At 37.5% G+C, this 23,913-nt stretch overlaps 1 protein-coding gene across 4 annotated transcripts in view; it reads left to right on the forward strand.

The window, feature by feature from the left end:
- Window positions 1-18,036, forward strand: part of LOC124615914 (protein misato) — an 87,937-nt gene extending 69,901 nt beyond the window's left edge. For all 4 annotated transcript variants that reach the window (XM_047144091.1, XM_047144093.1, XM_047144092.1 and 1 more), the window contains exons 6-8: window positions 525-838; window positions 10,952-11,163; window positions 16,322-18,036. In XM_047144091.1, coding sequence (XP_047000047.1) covers window positions 525-838; window positions 10,952-11,163; window positions 16,322-16,530 — 735 coding nt within the window. In that variant the 3' untranslated portion in view covers window positions 16,531-18,036. The remainder of the gene's footprint in view (window positions 1-524; window positions 839-10,951; window positions 11,164-16,321) is intronic.
- The last annotated feature ends 5,877 nt before the right edge of the window (window positions 18,037-23,913 follow it).

The raw sequence follows: 23,913 nt of genomic DNA on the forward strand, positions 1-23,913 counted from the left end.
ATACTCCACTGGCCACCAAACTTCCTGGATTTAAACCCATTCAAGAATCTGTAGGACCATCAAGTGCTTGGTTCCACATCCCTTTCAGTACCTTCCAGAATATCATTGACTCTCTTTCTGCATGTCTTGCAGTGATCTGCACTGCAGCATTTGGTTATTCGGGCTTTTGACAAGTGGACACATTTATGTGATTGGACAGTGTAATATTGGCATCCTGTACACTAATGGTACTGATAGCTGTTTATTCAATAGGCAGTTATTGTAATTGTTGAATGTATAATGGTTAATTTGATTGTTTTGCATTATATTTACAGTAATGAAAATGTGCCAGGATTGCTTAGTCTTTTTAGTTTTGTCTTCCGTACAGTATTGGAAAAATACTTTAATGTTCCATAAGTAGGTTGCTACTTCATCTCTTTCCTCTCCAGTCATTAGTTTTTATTTCACCCAATTATCAGGTGACAATACAATGTCAGCATTTTGCATGTTAGTAAATTATACTGTTTTTTTCTTTTTTCTTTAAGGCAGATCTGTTATACCACAGCAGTTCACTGATAGCAGCTGCACTGGAAACTTTGACGTTACCGTGGCGACTGCGAACACCACCATCTTCGCTTGGTGACATGTGCAGTGGGTTATCATGCGTTGGCAGAACGTTTGCTGCAGCCAGTCTCTCTCTGCCCTTCAGTTTAAAAGAAGATGCTTTCCTACTAGACACATTGGAAAATTGGGATGGTCCCCTCTGGGAAAGCCTGACACCTAGCTGTCCACTACAAGAGGACCGTATATGGATACAGTCTCTAACTCTACGAGGCGTTCCTGCCACTAAACTTAAAAGGTCAGTGTTATTGAGTGGAACAGCCTGAAAATAAGAAACAACTGTTGATACCACTGTAGAAGCAATATCAGCATGAAGACATTGTCGTATGTTTTGAGTATTCACAGCCTTGTAGCCTAAGATGGAATAGTAGAAAGGAAAATGTATTCAACATGATAATACTGTTATCTTCAATATTAACTGCAACATGACTGTGTGACATTAACCATCATTTTGTGGTTAAGTCATTCGTTCCACCCCATCTTCTCCAGCAATTCTGGATCTATTGTGTTATCTCAAGAGTTCCTGTTGAATTTTGAAACAAAAAGGAGGATTATCATATGCCTAATTGCAAAATGCCATTGATATACGAGAACTGCACACAGTTTTAACCAGGCAACAGCATTCAAGCTATGGAATATCCTATTGGGGATGAAAGAATTAATTCTGATTTTATTTCTGTTGCAGATTCACTCCTGAGTGGTTGTTTATTATGATGTACTGTTCAGTGTTGAGCATGCATTTTATGAACAAATAAAAACATTGTGAATGATTACAAAGTTAGACAGGTCTGCCAGATGTGTTTCAGCTTTTATGTTAGGCAGTATTGTTTGCAGGAGATTGGGCGCATTACGTTTACACACCAGACCAGCAAGGAGGTGTCCTTGAACATCAAGTATAAATACCCCTACCCCCTTTCCATCAAGGAGGTTAAGACAAAGCAAAAGGTGGCAGAGATGCTTAAGTGGAAGGTGTACTTATGACCAATATTAAACTGAAACAGAGCAGAGAAATACAAATCACAAAAAGTGTGACTGACTTGAAAATGTGACCATGTAGTGGCATAAAAGCTCTTGCAAGAAATATCTAGTGTATCACAAATACTATGGTACTGTTGGTAAAGTTTACTAATGGTGGGAAATTTGATAATGGGCAGCTTGCCTCAGATTACTACTGTCTTGGCCAAAAGCAATGCTGGATAGTTGAAATCAAAAAATGGGCTCCAAAAAAGGAAGTACTGAGAGAGCATTGAGGTGTTATCTTTATCACTCATTGAAAGAGATGGCTGTTTTTCCAGCAGGGATAGAAAGGTGGGGGGGGGGGGGAGTGACTTCCTCATTGATATTAGCACCTTAGGCATCGTTGCACGGGATTATAAGTAGATATTTCATCCTGTTGTTAAACTAGAGGTAACACTGCTTTTGCAGGATACCATAATGCCACTGCCTATTTGGATATAAACAACAAATAATGAGATTTATATATTTTGATAGGTGTACTGCTTACTGCTTACCTCTGGGAAGAGCAATACCCTGTATGGTCAGTAAACATACACAAGAAATAAATAAATAACATCACCCCCTGGCCTTCGTAACCACAGATTCTTTTTTTCTTTTTCTTTGGTGGTGGTGGTGCAGGGGGGGGGGGGGGAGTGGGGGGGGGGAGAGGAAATAGTAAAATAGTATATATTTGAGAGGGGGGCATAACACTAAGAAACCATATTAGACTGCAATTGATCAGGGCATAATTTTCTACAGTGATTTATTTGTTAGACTAAAAGCCTGTATTGCATGAAAAGCTTCTAATAAGAATATTGTAAGTGTTTGTTCATGCTCATCGAGTATTTACTCTGTGGTAAGTATCAAATCATGTCAACACCATCCTTAACATATGTTTATTGATAATGTGGGAACATAGTCTTTTATGGTGTCATTCAGAGTAAATGTATCTCAGCTTACTTGCTGCAACAGATTTGTTTGTATACTCAACTTTTCAACATCTTCCTGTGTTGTCATGGTCAGTTGTTACTACTCATGCTAATAGGTTTGTTGTGCCAGGTGAGCGGGATAAAACTGGCCCAGAAAATATTTAAAGACTGAAGTGAAATTGGCCCTTATTAATGAACAAAAGAATCGCCCATTGCAGAAAATGCTGGAAACCATGATTTCAATGCAGCAGTTGCTTGCTGTAATGTGGGTGTGGGTGTGTATCTCCCACATACTCTGTCCCAAGTACCTTGCTGTAGCATTACATTTGAGTAAGTGAAAGGAGCAGACATGTTGAGTGATCTGTTGAATACAACACAAAAGACACTCAAGATAAAACAGCGATTGTTCAGTTTCAAAAGTTATCCAAATCACAGTTTGTCGAAAATGTGTGCAGAACTATTTGTGCAAGAGTTTAAGATGGGAAGGGTTTTGACAAAACATCCAACGAAGTCTGAAATGAAAAACTTAGTGGAAAAATGGCATGAAACAGGCTCTGTAGTTAATAAAAATTGTAACCATCTGGAAAGAGTTCAAGCAACAGAAACCATTGCTTGAGTGAAGGAAAGCATGGAACATAGTCTGACAACATCTCAATGCCATTTTATTTGTAGAAGTTAAGAGAGTGTTGTGTCAAAACATTATCAAAAATGATCTGCATCTGTATCATTACAAATTTATTGCTGTGGATGAGTTAAAGCATTAGGCAAACTTTTGTGTTTGAGTTCCACCAGTGCTTGCTGAATAATGACATGGAATCAAAATTTTGGATCCTATATTTTTCATTTCTTCAGATAAGGCCTGGTTCAGTTTGTCAAGATACCGAACTCATAGAACATGTACCAGTATGCATCATAAAATCCCTATCTGTAGTTTGAAGAGCCATTGCATGATCTCAAGAATTATGTTTTATGTTGTGTCCACATCATAACTCGATACTTTAATCCATGTATGGATGAACTCATAGAAGATGAACAACTCTGTAGACAGATATTTTCAGCAAGATGGAGCAACAGCACACACTGTCTCGACAATATTGTTACGAGTGCATGAGGAGCTCAGTGTGGAAAGGACAATGAGCCAAGACAACACTATCTCCTGGCCACCTCAATCACCTGATATCTTCCCTGTGATTTTTACCAGTGGGGAAAATTGAAGAGTCAAGCATATTCAATTGTCACACACTATAAGAGCTAAGCAGAACATTGACTGCACTATTGCTGCTGTCACTCAGGCAGAGCTGCAACACATCTCTAAGTTTGGTAAATTGAGCACACTACTGCTTCAGTGTCAATGGGATCATTTCCAGCATCATTTACAAGGGCAGATCAAATATAAGTGGGATTTTATTTTTTATTTACATTCATTTATTGAAAAACTCAAGGCAGCTGTAATTTATTTTTCCACATAGTCTCCTGCTTTGGAAATTCATTTATTCCAGCATATGTCATTATAAAAAGAACAGCCAGTTGTGCACAAAGTCTTCCACACTCTTCGTCATCTTCAAATCGTCGCCCTCCTAGAGCTTCTTTAAGCAGTGCGAATAAATGGAAATCACAAGGTGATAAGTCCGTGCTGTAAGGAGGTTGATCAAGTGTAGTCCAGTGCATTTCCTGTAGCTTGGAGACAGTTAGAGCTGCAGTATGGGGTTACGCATTGTCATGGAAGAGGATGACCTGTCAAATCGATTGGTCTCATCTTTTGTGGCGATATGCAGCTCTCGCCTTGTTCAAAAGTTTGCAGTAGTAATCAGCATTGATTGTGTGTTGCTCATGCAATAAATCAATCTGCAAAATGCCTCGTTGATAAAAAAAAAAAAAAAAAAAAAAAAAAAAAAGGGGGGGGGGGGTTTGAAAGAACCTTGCCAGCTGACAGTCGAATTTGGCTTTCCCTGGTGCTGCCTCCCCTTTCCTCCGCCACTCCTTACAGGCTTGTTTGGATTCAGGATTGTAGTAGTGAAATTGTTTTGTCATAGGTGACGATCCTACTCAAAAATGCATCACCTTCGTCCGCAAACCTTGCTGTAAGCCTCTGACAGACCTCCGAACATCTCAACTTCAGATTCTCGGTCGAAAGTTTAGGGACCCATCTGGAACACACTTTATGGAACTGTAGGTCGTTTGTGATGATTGCTTGACAGCTCCCATAACTGATTCTGACTTCTTGTGCAATTTCTGATACCCTCACCCATCGATCGTCGTCAGTAATGTTTTTAACCACGTGAATGTTTTTGTCTGTAATGCTGGTCCAAGAATAGTGATCGTGTTGCTGATTTTCTGCACATTCTTGTCCTTCCTTGAACTTTTTATGCCAGGCAAATACACGCATCCTTGATAATGTTTTATCACCAAACTGTGCAGTTAATCTTTGGCAAATTTCCGCCGCTGTAACTCCTTCACGAGCAAGAAATTTGATAATTATGCATTGCACAATGGAGGGTGCACCTGTTGGTCAAACATCGTGAGCATTAGTGATGAAACGGTGGGAAATACCTAACAGCATGCTCTCCTCACTTCTGACGTCCTGCCTAAGTATAGCAGAAGCGCGGGGCCAGTCCTACCAATTGTTGATGTTCAGGAATAAAAATCCCATTTATATTTGATCCTCCCTCGTATAATGTTCATCAACTGGGGTGAGTTCAATGTCAGCCATTCTATAAATATTTTCTAGGCCAGTTTTATGTTTTCACAACCCTCTACTTTCATATATAGTTGGCTGAATTATGTTATGAACATGCGAACACATGGAACTTAACTTTTATAGTCCTGTCTTCCTCAGTTGCGTGTAATATTACGGTATATTAATAATTTTTACTTATGGACCGTCTGACAGCAACTGAATAAAACACAATTTTAGTGCCATACGCGTTTCGCCTTTATTTTCTGCAAGGCATCATCAGTGGCCTGGAATATGTACATATGTTAGCTATTTTATTTATGTTTTTGTCATTGTGCCTATAGGTTATAAACAGTTCTGGTGGTTGGTTTTTCCTATTAAGTAGTAATGTTTCGAACTGTACTTATAGGTTGCATGGACAATTTCCTACATATTACGCTCCTGTTGCATTTTTGGTATTGTTCTTCTTCTTATGAACGCCAATTTGCGATTTTTTTCCCCATTCCACAACACTATGCGCTGAATGCTTGTTTCAAAGCAATGTTTTGGTTTCTGTTGCCGACTGTCAAATATTTTTGCCAAAGATTGAATGTTATTGCCAAACTAACATTTGTACATATTCCAGGCCACTGATGATGCCTTGCAGAAAATAAAGGCGAAACGCGTATGGCACTAAAATTGTGTTTTATTCAGTTGCTGTCAGACGGTCCGTAAGTAAAAATTATTAATATACCGTAATATTACACGCAACTGAGGAAGACAGGACTATAAAAGTTGAAGATGTCAATACAGCTATGTCAAACATTCCCTGTCAACGAGTACAACAGGTTCAAGAAAATACATCTGAGACTCCATACGACGATACAGCATATAAAATTCAACAAAACATGCAAAAAGAATGATTTAATTCCAAGTTACATTAATGTAAAGGTTAAAAACAGTTCTACAGTGGCACAAAAGTTGAAATCATTTGCAGAACGATATTGGTTACTACATGAAATTAAGATGCTCTATTCGAAAAACAGCACCTAAACATGATGCTCTATGAGACTCATCTAGAATTGGCAAAAAAGTAGGAAACGCCGCAGTTTTCATGGCACTAGTAGAAAAAACTGAACACAGCAATGAAACATTTACAAACCAAACATAAACAGAAGATAATGAAACTAACAGTAAAAAAGACGCAAAAACACATTTACATTTTAAATGTGAAACCACATGAACACCAACATACATTCCATCCACGCTTAGTTAACCTAACAGAGACAGAACTACACGAAAACGAAAAAATGCTCTTGGAAAAAGGTTTGAAACACTGCACCAATAGCAAAGTGAACAATCAATACATAGAAAATCTCATAGTAGAAACCGAACACATCATTACACGTGAAGAACAACAAAATAATTGTGAAATAAACATAGGACTGACAAGAGAACTAGTAAAAGAAGAAATAAAAGGCATAATAAAACAAACACAGCAGACACACAATAAGAACAACCAAACAGAAGCAGCTACTATGAAAAGGTTAAAACAAAAGTTAACAGACAATAACGTATTAATAACAAGAGCAGACAAGGGAAATGTAACAGTACTCATGGATAAAGAGCAATACATCACAAAAACCAAGGAATACATAAACACCAACGCCATACAAAAACTGAAGTCAGATCCAACTACACGATTCCAGGCAAATGTGAAACGAACACTGAAAAACATTAAACACACACTCACAGACAAACAGAAATACTACTTAACACAGAAAAACCCACAAGCACTGACACTCCGCAGCCAACCGAAATTACATAAAGACGGAATGCCAATGAGAGCTCTTATCAACTTCAAGAAAGCCCCAACATACCACATAGCCAAACACCTCCAAAAGTTAGTTACAAAACACTATAAAGTTGAAAACAACAGAACAGTGATAAACACAGGAAACCTAATAGAAAACATACAGAACATACAGGTACCACACACAGCATCACTGATTTCATTCAATATAGAAAATATGTATACCTCCATCCCTATCACAGAAACAATAGAAATCATAGAACAAAATCTCTCATCCCACAGCAACCTCACCACAGATGCAATAAAAGAAATAACAGATATGCTCAGGCTGACAACTGAACAAAACTACTTTCAGTTTGAGAAAGAATATTATCTACAAACTGATGGACTGCCCATGGGGTCCCCAATATCAGGAACACTAGCAAACATTTTCATCAGTCACCTAGAAAATCAGATATTTGATAAGATAACCACAAATGAAAGTTTCAAAATCATATATTGGTACAGATACGTGGATGACATTATTTGTCTGGTAGATGAGCCAAGTGAAAAAATAGATGAACTCCATTCAGAAATAAACAAAGCTCATCAGAACATAAAATTCACACTTGGAAAAGAAAAAGAAAATCAAATAAATTTTCTTGACATTACAATTAAAAAATAAAATGGTAAACATACATTTAACATCTTTAGAAAACCAACAGCCACAGACACAATAATACATTCCACATCCAACCACCCCCACAGCCAGAAACTTGCAGCACTAAGACACGTGTTACATAGATTAAACAGAATCCCACTCAGCAAGAGAAACTATGAACAAGAAATGAGTACAATCATATAAATAGCTAGGAACAACGGGTGTGACACACATGTGGTACACAAGCTCAATCAAAAAATAAAAACACAAATAAAAAACAAACACAACAGTTCTACAATACAAAAGAACTCACAAGCTGAAAACTTACAAACACAAACAACAAACACACACAATGACAACACCACACAGAAAAGAACCAGATGGTACACCATGACCTACACACATAAACTAACACACAGAGTTGCAAACATCCTAAAGAGACAGGGCTTCAAAATAGCATATAAGCCTGGGCAAACCCTTCAATCACACCTAAGCCAGCCAGCTACCAAGAGAGACAAATTCCAACAATCAGGAATATATAAACTTGAATGTCAAAGTTGTGATGCAGTATACATAGGCATGACATGCAGGAATTTTCAAACAAGATACAAAGAACATATCAGATGTTGGAAGTATGAAACAAACCATTCCACATTTGCAGAGCATTTAAAACACTACAACCATCATCCTACAAACATGGAACAAGAAATGAAAATAATGAGAATAAGCAACCATGACAAACATCTTATACAAATGCAAGAAAACTTCCACATCCGGAAAGCCATAGCAGAAAACAAACATGTGATAAATGAACAAACACACATCAGCACAGGCTCCCTACTACACTTAGTAAAGGAAATGATAACATAAAACAAAAAATAATAAAAAAAAAGAAAACTCTTCCCCCCATCATCTGGAGACACACACACACACACACACACACACACACACACACACACACACACACACACACACAGAACAAAAAAATATATATCACACCAAAAAAAACACACACACACACACACACACACACACACACACAAATGCATACACGAACAAACTACTGATACTTCAATAGTTACACTCATAAGTTTGGCAATAACATTCGATCTTTGGCAAAAACATTTGACAGTCGGCAACAGAAACCAAAACATTGCTTTAAAACAAGCGTTCAGTGCATAGTGTTGTGGAATGGGGAAAAAAAACCACAAATTGGCGCTCATAAGAAGAACAACAACACCAAAAATGCAACAGGAGCGTAATATGTAGGAAATTGTCCATGCAACCTATAAGTACAGTTCGAAACATTACTACTCAATAGGAAAAACCAACCACCAGAACTGTTTATAACCTATAGGCACAATGACAAAAACGTAAATAAAATAGCTAACATATGTACATATTCCAGGCCACTGATGATGCCTTGCAGAAAATAAAGGCGAAACGCGTATGGCACTAAAATTGTGTTTTATTCAGTTGCTGTCAGACGGTCCATAAGTAAAAATTATTAATATACCGTAACATGGAACTTAATATACTACCAGAGATTGTATCAGTGTCTGTGATGGAGGGACATTAGTAATGAAGCTGCTTCCATTAGGTCACAGATAGCTCAGCTTAATTTTTCTGTAGCCTTTCCACTTGAGTATCCAAAGAAATCTAATATGGCACAAAAGCCAAGACATGTTTATTCTTGTTTATTGATGTTTGAATTTTGGTGTAAGTAAGTCAGGTCAGACTGAAAGGAGGAGTTGTGCACTAAATTACAACACTAGTTGAAGTTCACTACAATATATGGAACATAAATGGATTAGGGAGGCCACTAAAAATAGCTGTTAATTGCCTGATATAATGTGTGTTAAAGGTACTAAAGCCACTTTTACTAGTGAATGAAAATAACTTGATCTTGCTATGTACTCACTTCCCACAATGCTTGAATGGTAACCCAGAACATACTATTGCTGTACCAGATTTTCAATGTTAGCTACTTGACTAATCAAAAATATATGTATATAGCATTTATCTCTTGTAAGTGGTCACCTGTAAATGGCTGGATATAGGGGGTGTAACAAAAAGGTATGGGCAGACTTTCAGGAAACATTCCTCACATGTAGAGGAAGAAAATATGTTATATGGACATGAGTCCAGAAATGCTTTAGTTCATATTATAGATAATTTTGTACTTCTCTTCATAATCAGTTTAACTGCGAAAACCACACAGAAACTAGAGTGTACCAGCAGTACCTGAAATGTTTTCTTGCACTAAATGTTCAAAATACGCTCTTGGCCACAGTATGAAACACTCCCCTAAGTAGGTGAAAGGTAGAGATTTCCATTCTGGTCCTAGATGGGAAAATTAGGCCCAACTAACCACCATGTCATCCTCTGCCAGTGTTGTCATTCAATGCTATGTGGAAGGGCTTGTGGTCAGCTCACTGCTTTCCCAGACATTGTTGGGTTGCCTGACCTTTTAATCACTACTAATTGGTTAAGTAGCTCCTCAGTTGGCTTCACAAGGCTGAGTGCACCCCCATATCATACCAGGAATCACATCCAGGTCTTCCGCATGGCAGTCAGCTGTGCTGACCACTCAGCTGCAGAGGCAGACTACTTTCTTAAATGAAATGTTCAAAATGCCCTCCTTTAGCAAAGACATATGTATCAATTCAATGTCACCCTGAATCCCCGATGTATTGATGTATATCTGAAGATTTGCTTTATCAACAAAGATTTGGCCTCCATGTTCTCTGGACCTAAAGCAAATAGACTTTTTATTTGTGAGGACATTTGAAAGCTCTTGAGCAGCAAACCCCAGTACAGGGTATACAGAGTTTTCATGCTCATAATATTGAAGTCTGTGAAATAATATGCAGTTCTCCAGGGATACATCAGTGCATCAGACATTCAGTGCAATGGCGGGTTGATGCAAGTATCCTTGTTAACAGAGGGCATTTTGAACACGTCATCTCGAACAGTGTTTTATGCTGTAACCAAGAGGGTACACTAAATGGAAATAAGTTGTTTCCATACCCATGTTCATATAACGTGTTTTCTTTCTGTTAAGTGTGGGGAATGTTTCCTGAAAGTTTGGTCATATCTTTTTGATACAGTCTGTACGTAGTGCATAATTGCTTCTGGAATCTAACATGTTCTGCATCATTTCAGCATATACTGCCTACATGTTCTTTGTAATTTGATATTAAGTAATTGATTCTGTAGTTGATGTGTCATTTTGGTTGTTTAATTTTTGTTGGAGTTTTGTACTCTACTGAATGCTCATCAATACACAGTGGAACACATTCGTTTGCTATTTTTTATAGGTCAAATGGGGATCCAAGGAGCCCAGCATACTCGTGTTCTTCTGTACAGGAGATGCTGTCTCTTTTCTTATCCTGTTGTTCATATGCTACTGCTTCACAAGTGACAACAAGTGAAAAGCCTCTTGCTGTAACTTCACCATTTCCTCAGTTTTTCTCAAAAATGGTTACACCTGATGGTTCATTAAGTACCAAGGAAAGACCACCAGAAACTTGTAAGTTCAGTAAAACATTATTTCACACTGACAGTTCTGAAAATGTAACTTACATCTAATTTTCACTGAAGGTTTTATTGTTCCAGTAACTTGCATAGTTTTTGCTATCAGACTGCCTCAGATTTGACAGTGATGGTAAGGAGAAAATTTGCTTTCTCTACATTATTATTATTATTACAATAAATACAACAAGTGAGTTCACTATGCTAGATTTTGTGTTTTATCACTAGTCAGACACTTCCTAAGTTTCTAGGACTGCCTTGATGTATCAGCGGATAATTCATGCAGGTAACAGTAAAGTGGCTTTTTGTAAGTGTAAGATGGGTATTTAGTCAATGCCATCAGTTTTCAACTGCCCACTAAGATGAAAGGCACTGCTTCCAACATACCTAGAACCTCTGGGACCATTTTCGCGGGTTTATGCCCGAGTCACTGTAGTTCAGATTTCTGTCCTTGTACCTACAAGTCTTTTGATTTGTTTCTCATTAATTCTGCTATTACCTGGGATGACAACATCAATTATCCACTATTATTATTATTATCACCATTGTGACATTGCTTTTGTTATTTTTCAGCTACATGTGTCGTTCTGGGCAGGTTAATGAAACACTTTTTCTATACCTGTAAGAAATCACTGTATTGTTTTACACTGGGAATAGATGTGGACATTGACTAAGGTTAAAATTGTTTGTTGTCACATTGTCCATGTGCCTGGATAGTTCAGTTGGTAGAGCATCTGCCTGCAAAAGTCAGAAGTTCCAGGTTTGTGTCGCAGTTTGGCATACAATTTTAATCTGTCAGGAAGATTCAATCAGCAAACGCTCTGCTGCAGTGTGAAAATTCAGTTTAGAAATAAGAGACACAATTAACATTACTGGTGTTTGTTAAAAGTAGCTTTGAAGGAATTACCCCCAAAGTGCTGTATTTCTGTTACCTATTTAGTTGAGGCTCCTGAGATACAAGCAGTCATAAAGAAAGAGGAAGAGAAAATGGCTGAAAGGCCAAAGGTGCTCCTCTCAGACAGTTCTGTCTGATGTTGGAAAAAAAAAAAATCTGAATCTGGACACTGTTTTTCTCCTTCAGTGTTATTAATCTGTAGTTGCAGTTTATTCAATCTGAACATAAAGTATGTTAAACATTTGTCTCAAATGGAAAATCACAAATTGTTGAGATCAGTTTTGTTACACACTGGATGCATATTTTGCACATTTGCATATCCGGCATTAAACAGAGGAGGGGCAGCGAAATATTGACAGATACCGAAACATAATAGGTCAGACTGTTAATCATATTTTGCTGGTAACAGATTAATGACTAGGCTTAAAAAAATTGACACAAACCCTAGCTTTTGGAACTAGATATTGTTTCAACCTTTGAAAATAGGAATTGTATGGGGAAGACACTCGTGTCTGTAGGTGAGTGAATAGGCAGCAGGAAAGGATAAAGGAAAATTATCAGTGTTAAATGTGGCCCACCTAATTGTGGGGATCAATACTGGATGCAAGGCTGAAACTGGATCTGCGCTGATACTGTGCACATTCTCAATATCAGAAATGATGCTAGAGTTTGTTCAGAGCAGTACCTTAAAATTTTTGTGCAAATCAGTTATTACATTTTCATAAAAAATGTTTGCCATATATCAACCAAAATATGTCTAAGGTTGGACAGTTTAAAAATGATAACACCATTCAGTTTCTTCACCCATCACCCTTAAGTTTGATCATAGACATCATGGAGGAATTAGAATTACATGTATAAATTACTGGGAGAGAAAGCAAGTGCTGAATCAAGTGTAGTACTCTGGTGAGCTGTGACCACAGTGGAGGGATGGAAGAGCCATTCTTAGGCTATTACCACACTGGACACATCTCAATTGGCACCTAGGTACTCCATGACTCACCTCACTAAACCAACACGTGTGACCTTATGAGACCAGCTGCACTGAGCTCTAGGTATTAAGCTAGTCACTTGGCATGTTGCTAGACAAACAGTCATGTTGGTTCTACCTGGGATGTCACCAATTCAAAGATTGTGCTCCTGATTATGTGGTATTGTTTGCTTCTTCTCTGCCATGGATGATGAAGCATTAATATTGTCAGTTTTCAAAGGGGAATTTTTGTGGATTCCAGCACATGATGCTCACAAAAAGATGATGAGGGAAGATGTTGCAATGGAAACTGACAGCTCCAATAAGTTTCAGTTGTATTTTTATTTATAAAAGAAAATTTAGATTAATTAACAGTTGTAATTAATAACAATAATCATAGTGCTTTCTGATATTTTTAACCTGGTAACAAATTCAAAGCTGAATGAATCCCATCCTAATCATCGCCACATTCAGTAATGTTTTTGAGACAGAAAGCTCATTTGCCAGGACAGCGAACCAGTCCCACCAAGATATGCCTCGTATTTTCTGCTAGTCTCAAATCTCTGTGCTAAGGTCCTCGTAAACTGAATCTTGGTGGAAAATTGGCATCGCTATCTTCCTGAGTAGTGGAAGGTTGTTCATGCTCCATCACAAAGTTATGGAGAATACTTTCAGAATTACTACAGCATTAGGTAAATCACTTTCAATAGCTTTTGCAATACTCTTCACTTTGATGCCATTATGCTGAATGCACATTCAATGCTTTGGTGAGATCTTGAAAGATGGAAGTTGTATAATCTTTTTCTGTCATAATTTGTCTCGGGAAAGGGTTTCATCAGCTAGTCCAATAGAGGATACCCACCATCCACAGTTAAAACAAATGCAGTTGTGAATCAGTCTTTCCACGGGGATGCTGTGGTGACCTGAGTCTTGGATTTGAAGGTGTTGAACTTCAGAAGTTGCTCAAGTCACATTCTCACCCTTGCATGCCAGTGTCAGTGGCGACAAATTTACAATTCCCATCTACTACAGGTTGCAGGAAAATAGAAAATTATTGTTTGTATTGGTAATGCAAAGATCCACAATGATGTGCCCCTTTTACCTCCAGATGTTTCCCATCTACTGTACCAAAGCAGTTTCGAAAACTCCATTTTACAAAAAAGTCATTGGCAGGGACTGGCAAGCACTTATCCTTCAATGAGTCCCTGAGTTTTTGACATATTTCCTTTATTATGCCAGCCAATAAAAGTGGTATGCAAGTGACCTATACCTCTCTTCCATTGTTAAAAATCTGAAATTAAAAATAATGAAAATAATATTGTTTTCCTTTTTTCACCAATTGTTCAGTCAGTTTCTGATCCTTATAAAACAAACTGATAGTATTTCTTTTGAAACTTCCTGGCAGATTAAAACTGTGTGCCCGACCGAGACTCGAACTCGGGACCTTTGCCTTTCGCGGGCAAGTGCTCTATCATCTGAGCTACCAAAGCACGACTCACACCCGGTACTCACAGCTTTACTTCTGCCAGTACCGGGCGTGAGTCGTGCTTTGGTAGCTCAGATGGTAGAGCACTTGCCCGCGAAAGGCAAAGGTCCCGAGTTCGAGTCTCGGTCGGGAACACAGTTTTAATCTGCCAGGAAGTTTCATATCAGCGCACACTCCGCTGCAGAGTGAAAATCTCATTCCAGTATTTCTTTTGTTTGCAGAAGAACATGTAGAAAGAAGGAAAAAGAATTTGCAGTCCTACTTTCTTTAACAACTGCAAAAAGTTGGCAAAGCATGAAGTGGAGATGGAGCTGACGATGTTATCACAAGCTCTTAGTGCTCTTGTGAACTTTTACGATTTTTAAGAAATACTTCAATGACCTCCAAATGCAGAGATTTTAGTATTTTAGAAAGAACATAAAAACAAGAGAGAGTACTACATTATTTCAAGACGTATAACACACATGAACCACAGAGGAAAAACTGTGTTCCACTGTGTCTCCAAGCAAAGGAAACTTGTTCTTAGACCTTGAGTGGAAAAAAAAATTAAATACCAGAGCAAGACATCTTTTGGAATTTGTTACTATATATGACTGAAATTCCACCTTTGAAAAAACTTATACTGTGGAGAAAAATTCAAAATTTCATTGTTCCAGAAATGTAATGGGTTCAAAATGGCATTTATGAGCCACCTTTGGACACTCGTGTAACAAACAACAATACACAGGAAGAAGAACGATTACTTAATTTAACTGCTTCTGACAACATTACTTCAAATGGCATTGTATTGTGCAGTCTTTCGTACCATTCCACAGAAAAGTGCACCATTGTGTCAGTTTTCATTGCGCTCTCTTCTATTTCTTGGAAATGTAAATTAAGTTTTCAATAGTTTCTTCTTACTAACTAATTGTGGAATATGCATTCATTCAGAACAACTTCTTTTAAAAAAATAAAATGAAAGTATTGGATTTATAGTTACTCACTTTAAAGTTACAACTAGACACTGCTCAGGAGATACACTAACTCTGTAATTAATATCTACTGAATGATTTTTACAGTCATTCATAAGTGACTGAAATATTTGTCGTGAAACTCCCAACATTGCTTGTACAAGACGTTCACTTCTCTCACAATTAGTGCCATGTACCTAACACAATAGCATTTTCCTCAACAATTTATATTCCGAAGAAATAATATCTGCCAGAAGTGTTTTCTGACTCAGAGTTGGATATTATGGCAGTGTGATTGAGCAAAACACCTATGGCAACTGACATTGATGCCTGGTGTGGCCACCAAGTATCCAAATGCTGGGCACCAGGGGAGACGCAAAGTATGTAGGTGCCAAGTTCGGGACATCTGATGTGGCCGTAGTCTGGTCAGGATGGCTTTCAGTTCTCCCACACGGGCATTTGGGGTTTGAAGGAAGGAAGAAGGGAGGTGGGGAGTGGAATGGAGGGTTAGGTGTGTGTGGCTGATAACTATGATTGCTGGGAGGGAGGCAGCAGAAGCACATGATATGAATGTGTTAATAAGTTACTGCTGAATAGAAGAGACTCTGAAGTCAGAGAACTTTGTTGCCAGGAAAATGTAGGCTGAAAAATGGGAAAGTTAGTTGACAGGATTGTACAAAAATAATTAACAATATAGGTATTGAAAAAGGAAAGAAGAAATGGGCAAAATGAAAGAAATTGAGTGTAATTTTCTAATTATGTTCTCGTTTCCAGTTTAAATATTGTATATGAAAATGAAAAAATCTTTTATATAGTAATGTATGATGTATTCCACAATAAATATTTCTGCTTCAGGTGTACATTCTGTTCCTGCACTGGCTGGCCTTCACAGCACCAAAGGAGTTGGCACTATGCTGGAGTCCTTGCACACTGAAGCATCTCGACTTCACATGACGCGGATGCATCAGTTTCGTAGCTCAGGCCTCGAAGATGATGAATATAATGAGTGCCTTTCAGCTCTGTTGGAGTTACGTGATTGTTACCGTGAGGAGTTTGATGTCTGAAACATCATAATAATTTTCGCCATTTAGGTTGTGACAATAAAATGTTCCAAGATTATACTATCTTGGTTTCTGCACAAGATATGAAAAATCCATAGGCACTGGCCATGGAACAAACATTAAAGCAGATATTCTTATGGAGAGAAATAATATTTCAGAAATCAGAAGCCAGAGTGATTTTACCAGTTTAATTTCATATTTTAATTCTGTTACAAGATGGCCTCAGAACAGTGGTAATTTTTTTTCTTTATGGAGAGTTAATTTTTCGATATTTTTGTCTCCTGCAGTGGTAAATCTTGCCTTTCTGACGTCGGTAATTCCATGGCAGTTTCTTTAAAGTCTAATACACTTACAAACGTCATAGGCATTAGTATGTTAATATTATGTGACATACTTTATGGCCACCATTCACGATGGTCGGCAGTATCAAATTATCAGTGGCTGACACAGAAAAAAGTGTCAGATTCAGATGATGACTGGCTTTTTCAGGTAGGCAACATGATGTGCAGAAATTTGTGTGAAGACAAACTAATTAAAAAAGAGAGCAGTTAAATGCATAAATGGTGCTGAGCATTTCAATTAGAATGTCATGTAGGAATGATAGCAACTAACAATGTGTAGGAAAAATTGTATTAATTTGAACCATATCCATTTGAAAGCATTTCTTGCATGCTCAAAATCGGTCAGTCCTCCTTCTTGTTGTGCTTTTGGCCCATGTTGATGCAATTTTATTAACGGTTTTGGCATGGTTAATTTAAGGAGTGGCTGGATGCCCTTCCTGTCACCACACCATTACCACTCCACCCTCTCCCCGAATGTAGAATACAAATACCACAAATGTCTGCGTGTAGTATTATCCACGGGAAAGTGAATGAAAGTTTTGTAAATGTTACAAATCATGTAACTGAGATAGGACTTAAGACCATCCTGGTATTCACCTAGTGGGTTGTGGGAAACTACCTAAGAACCTCATCTATGCAAGCCAGAACACTGATCCTCATCATTAAACCATCGGGCGGATTCGTTCCATGGTGGATGCACATTCCCATTCTGGAAGCAGTGACTCAACACACACACACACACACACACACACACACACACACACACACACACCTGTCCAGGTGGTTTAAAATTGGTCAACCCTTAACCTTTTAACTGCTCTGGACATGTTAACACCCATGCATAGACACGTTCAGAGTACCAGTTAGAAGGACTGGTGGCGCACATAAACAGGTTCAGAGCACACAGGGACAGGCACAAATGCGCACGTGCTAACACGTCCAGAGCAGTTAAGGGGTTAAAGAAGTGAAATTATTTCAAGACATATAGCTGGTTGCTGTCATTCTAACACTGGCTGTCTTTCTGGTCAGTCACAGAATTTCTTTGTCCAATGTTGACGAAATATTGTCTACAATTAAGTCATGCAACTTGATTCTAAGATGTTGATAGCTCAAGTTCATAAATGTGACTGTACAGTGCAAAATAATGAGAACAGTGTTAACAATCAAATGCCTTGTTATTAATCCTGTCTTTCCTGTGAATTGGCCTATTTGACATAGTCCCTGAAAGTAAAGGTTTTAATAAAAGAAATACTCCTGTAACTGAAACCGTTCATAACAGTAAGAACCAGTAAAAAATCCCAGTTGCACAAGACTGCAGTCGTGTGTGTGTCAGTGTGTCTCGTCTAATTTTGACGAAGGCCTTACTGGTCAAAAGCTATATTTGTGATAGTCTTTATATTGTGCCTATCTGTGACTCAGCGTCTCCACTATATGGTGAGTAGCAACTTTACTTTCCATAATATTGTTAGTAAGAAACCTGTATTATACTTGGGGGAAGAAAAAAAAAAGGATTCATAAATGAGACAGATTAATGCTGTAATTTTTTGCCTCCAGTGAGAAATCATTGAGGGTGGGTAAGTACAACACATGAACAATATTAGAATCCCCTTTTAGAATATAAATTAAGAAGTAATTAAATCTGAAAGAAATAGCCTATCACCTATTCTAATAATTTTTAAGGTTCCCAGTTTCATTTTAAAGAGTCAATATGTTATATTTGATGCATGTATTTTGTCATGACCACCATAGCAAGAGAATGGTGATTTTAAAATCAGTTTTTAGTTCTAATTTTTAGTCACATTACATGTGAATCTTTGTAAGTTCATTGTGATATTCCCCGCTACATTCATGAGCGTTTGAATGTTGATTCTCATCAATTTTCAAACATTTCAGTGATCGTCTCTACACAGTTTTTTCTCTCCCCCACCCCCCTTCTGCTCCTATTTTAAAATTTTTACTTTTTATACCTTAAAAAGAAGTCACTTCAAAACATCAAATCATTTCAGTTATTGTGTACCTTCTGTTACCATCTTCTGCTTTCAACACATGTAATTCACCATCTACTTAAAACTCCCTGGGAGTGGCCAGCAGGTTTTCATCTACACTGGTGCTTACTGAATCTCATCAGAATTGACCAGACCAGATGTGGAGCATTGCTGCATCAGTGGGTATGAAAGTCCTTCCCTGAGTGTGACTGCACTGGATTTCAAACTTAGAGCCATGAATCCAATGCAAACTTGAGATATATAATATGTTGGAAACAGCTGTCTAGTATTTCATCTTGTCATCATATGGTAAATAAATAAATGATACGACGTAATGCCTGACCCTGCGAAAAATGAAGTGAGAGGTTGTAATGCACAATCCATTCTGGATCAGGTGTTATCATTAGAACACTTGAAAATAAGGAAATTTTATTTACACATATCACAATTTTTTATTGTTTGACAAGAGAATGGTAGTTACTATGTAAGTTACGCACAACTGATTCGTGGTGCGAGCCAACTGACTGAGTCCTATATGACCATGTGAGCGAGTTCAAAATGTGAGATGGGGTGAGTAAAGCTTAAGACATTATACATGTCTTTATCTGTGCCTGACTACAGCCAACATGAAGAATCAAGTGCAGTAAGAAGTAATCAAACAATGGAAAATCCAGGATGGAATATAACAATGTTATGAAAACAAAAGTTGCTACTCACCATAATAGACAGTTTTTTTTGTTGTGCCTGTTTGCGACTCAGCATCTCCGCTTTGCAGTAAGAAGTAAGATTGAAACCAATTGTATACATTGAAGATCAGAATCTCTAAAAAGCAGTTTTCGAAATAAATATTTGTTGGTTGTAGATAAAAAATGATTTGTACTGGTAAACGTTGTGCAAAAACTGTTCAGCCTTATTGTGTTTTTAGATGGGAACAGTTCATTTACAGAAACAGATTTGTAAGAAGTCTCACACAGACACAGTTCCTTCAGGGGTACTGACAGTAATGAAAAGTAATATTACAGCAAAGTAGGTTAAAATATAGATGTTTTTAAAGTTGTTTGTTGTGAAGGTTTCAGAGAATTAGGCCATTAATTAATAGGTGCAGGTGCAGATTGTGGAAAAGTCATCATTGCAGATGTAATGCCACATCCCTCTACTACAAGTAAACTTGTCAAGAAACAGGCTGATGCAGTCAAAACAGTGTAATGCCTTAAATTATTATGAAAGTTATTAATACAGCATGTGCTGCAACAATTGATAAGTGAACTAATCGTTGCAGTCAATGCATATTACATAAACACAGGTTGGTCTCTTAACAATGTTTTATTTACAACTAAATTCCTTCAATATACAAAGGCAGGAATGAATATTATTAAATAAATTGAAGAGGTTATATTTGAGTTAAACTTTTCACTTGCTATGTTGCATATTTTTGTTTTTGTCATTGACAAGGATGCAAGAATAGTAGCTTGAGAAAATCTTGAATTGCTTCTTTTTCCTGCATTTGGTCACATTTTCAATGAAATTAGCTTTTTGTTAAATAATGTCTAACATGACAGCGACAATAAATACTGCAAAATACATTGTACAATACATGAAGAAAAGTAGGCTCTGCTCATCTTTGAATTCTGAATGGTCTCCTTTGCTGCTTAGCTGTTTACATCCTTCCAGAACGTTCTTTACTATGTCTTTAAAAAAAAAGAAGTCAGCACATGATGGAATAGCTTGTGTACTATGCTACAGCCCGTACACACTCATAACAAATTTGCTGCTTTATGAACAGAAAAGAATTCCACTTCCAGGTTGCATGGATGTGTTAATAAGTTTGCAGGAAAATTTTTTTGATTTCCTGCAATCATTTAAAGAGGCCATAGGTGAACAGGAAGGGAAAAGGACACAGAATCCAGTTAGTTCCTTAGTAACTCGAGTTTCAAAAAGTATGCAGTCTCAATTACAATATCCATGAGTGAGTTTAATGACTGCAGATATGAGTATGTTTCCATAATGATATGACAAAGATAGCCATGTAACTAACTGGTGTAATTAATGTGTAGTAACAGATACTTTTTTTTTTTTAAGAAACAGACTATACATCAAGCCCTGACTTTTCTATGTAAATATGTAATTACTTCAAAGCATAAAATTGCTACTTTCTTGTGGCTCTTTCTCAGTGAACTCAGTATGCTTGACATAAGTGAAAAGCAGGAGATTAATAGCTGTGTTAACAAATGTGTGCAGGCTATGCGGGTACAATATCCAATCATTAATATAAATGTTTTTGTACAGGTAGTACATTGTGTCCTACTGCTGAATGCAAGTATTATAATTCTCATATTATTTTGTCAGTGTAAAACATTTTTTCCAAGTAAGCAGACAGCAGATAAAATAGCTAGTACGTATTCTAATGCATCTGGAGATGGTGGCATCTCGGAGGAGACATGAAAAGTATCTACCAGGCTGTAGTTGCAAGATGTATTTTATGTATCCCAACAACAAGCGCCTTCATATGTTTTCTTTGTAAATGCAGCCATCTCCTAGAATTTTGATATAGTGTTTATTTAAAGTGTTCGTAATTTGTGTTCGTAATTTATGATCACTGACAAACTGAATCAATCTTCTGTTTGGAAATTATTCTTTCTTTCCATTAATTGTAAGGAAATATCAAAGTGTTTTTCATATGCTATAGGTGGGTAATTGTGTTATGTTCTTTAGAATGTTGCATTAGCATAAAAAATGAGAGTGATAAAGAGAGAGAAGGGCTGTGGGGAGGATTTGGGGGGAGGGGGGGATAGAAGTTTTTAAAATTTGGTGCTACAGAACTTTGCTGAATATTAGAGGGGTAAATTGAATAACTGTTGAAGAACCACTGAATCAAATCGGAGACAAAAGAAATTTGTAGCAGAAGTTGACTAAAAAAGAAATTAATGGATAGGACACATCCCGAAGTGAGATTGAAAAGTTTAGTTTGGTAATGGAAGGGAGTGCCGGGGATAAAAATTGTAGAGGTAGACAAAGATGTGACTCTCATAAGCTAGTCCAAATGGTTGCAGTTCTTATGAAGAGGCTTTGAAGGGGTTAAGCTAGCATGTAGAGCACCATCAAATAAGTATGTGGACTGAAGATGATAGCAGCAGCAGCCCCAGCACTTGTTCAAAGTGATGATCCTCAACAATAATAAATTTATTGATCATTCTTGTGAAGGATTTCTGACAGAGAAGTATTATTTCATTGGTAATGACTCTGCAACAACTTGCAAGAATTACTTATATTTATAAAAAGGAAAGTAAACCAGCTTGAACAGTTAAAACTAGATAATAACTATTTTCAAATATGGAGATGTGTCTATTCTACCACCTATCAAGGTCATTTACCTATAAATGTTGGCATTTATGTACGATCAACATTTAAAAGTTAATGTATATAAAGACTACAAAAGGAAAAGTTACTGATGAAAAATTTGTATGTGACAGACAGGTATTACCAACAGAAGTACAAGTTACAAATTAGGTATTACTTGGCAAAAACTTAAACATTTACTTACAGTGATGATTCAAAATGTTGCAACTGGCCACTGTGAGACTGAATGTGACCTGGTAGCATTGTGGGCACATGATGTGGTAAGAAAAGTATATAAGCAGAGTCAACACTAACGTGGAACCGTTCTAGCTATGACATGGGATACAAATAGGGAAATCCATTAACATAAGTGATTTTGACAAAGGGGAACAAGCATTTCGAAAACAGTGAAGCTGTTGCGTACAACTGTCGTGAGCATCTGAGGAATGTGGTTGAAGGTCGGTGAAACCAACGGACAGGTGACAAAGCATTAAATGGCCGCACCTCATCACAGAATGTGAAGGCAGAGGTTTTCCTGCTTTGTAAAGCAAGATACGAGGCAGTCTGATGACATTACAGTGCTGGTGCAGGCACACCTCTTCCCTAAGAGCAATTGCATCTTCCAGGGGGATAATTGCCTGTGTCCTAGAGCACAATCATGCAACAGCAGTTTCAGAAACATGACAGTGAACTCATGTTGGTGTCTTGGCCACCAAATGCACCTGATATGACCCAATGGGACACATGTGATGCTATGAACTCATCGCTTTGTGCCTAAAAACCATTGGCCTGTAATTTACAGGAATTACCTGGTCTGTGCATAGTGATACAATGCCACATACTTCCAGAAATTTACCGAGGACTTGTTGAAACAATGCCACACATTATGACTGCTGTATTGGTTTATAAATATGGACCACCATGTTATTAAGCATATTGGCTCCTCAGTGTATGTTAGCTAAAGCAGTACTTATGGTGTCATATTCCCCAACCAGTTGCTCTGTTGTAGTACAATCCACCTATATCTTTCATTGAAGTGCAATAGGGGGGTTCCAGTGAGTTATTAAAACATAGTGGAATGGAACATTGTAGACACTTGACCAGGGCACTATATGGTTATGCTAACACATTTTCAGTGTATCTGCAGTGCAGTAGTCCAGTATCAAAAGCTACAGTCAGATTATCCAGATTTTTGGCATGAGCTGTTCCATTCTGCTGTGTTCTAATAATTTCATTGAGAAATCTACATTTGCGTTTCAAAGACAAATAAGGAAAGAACATATCACAACACAACTACTTCTGTTTTGAGGAATATACTCTGAAGGAAAACAAATCACAACACCAAGGAGGTATGCGACATAAATGAAAAGTTGTAGTTGTGTTTCTACAGCTGAAACACGATGCGTATTCAAATTTTGTGTCAGTCGCATAAGAGTGATGTTAGTAGCCCCACTTTGAGTATGAAAATCAGGTTTGCTTTAAATACAAGCTGTAACTGTCATGTGTGTTACCTTTGAGATTGGATGTGTTGAGTTGATGTTACTCAAGAATGCCTTTAAGGTGACAAAGACACTTATCACCTCAACTGAGTTTGAACGAGGTCATGTAATAGGACAATGAGAAGCTGGATGGTCCTTCTGCCATATTGCAATAAGATTTGACGGGAATGTAGCCACTGTACATGATTGGTGGCTGTTGATGGTCACAAGAATGTATGGTTGCAA

This window comes from Schistocerca americana, chromosome 5 (genome assembly GCF_021461395.2).
Source record: "Schistocerca americana isolate TAMUIC-IGC-003095 chromosome 5, iqSchAmer2.1, whole genome shotgun sequence".
In the NCBI taxonomy this organism is placed as follows: Eukaryota; Metazoa; Arthropoda; class Insecta; order Orthoptera; family Acrididae; genus Schistocerca; species Schistocerca americana.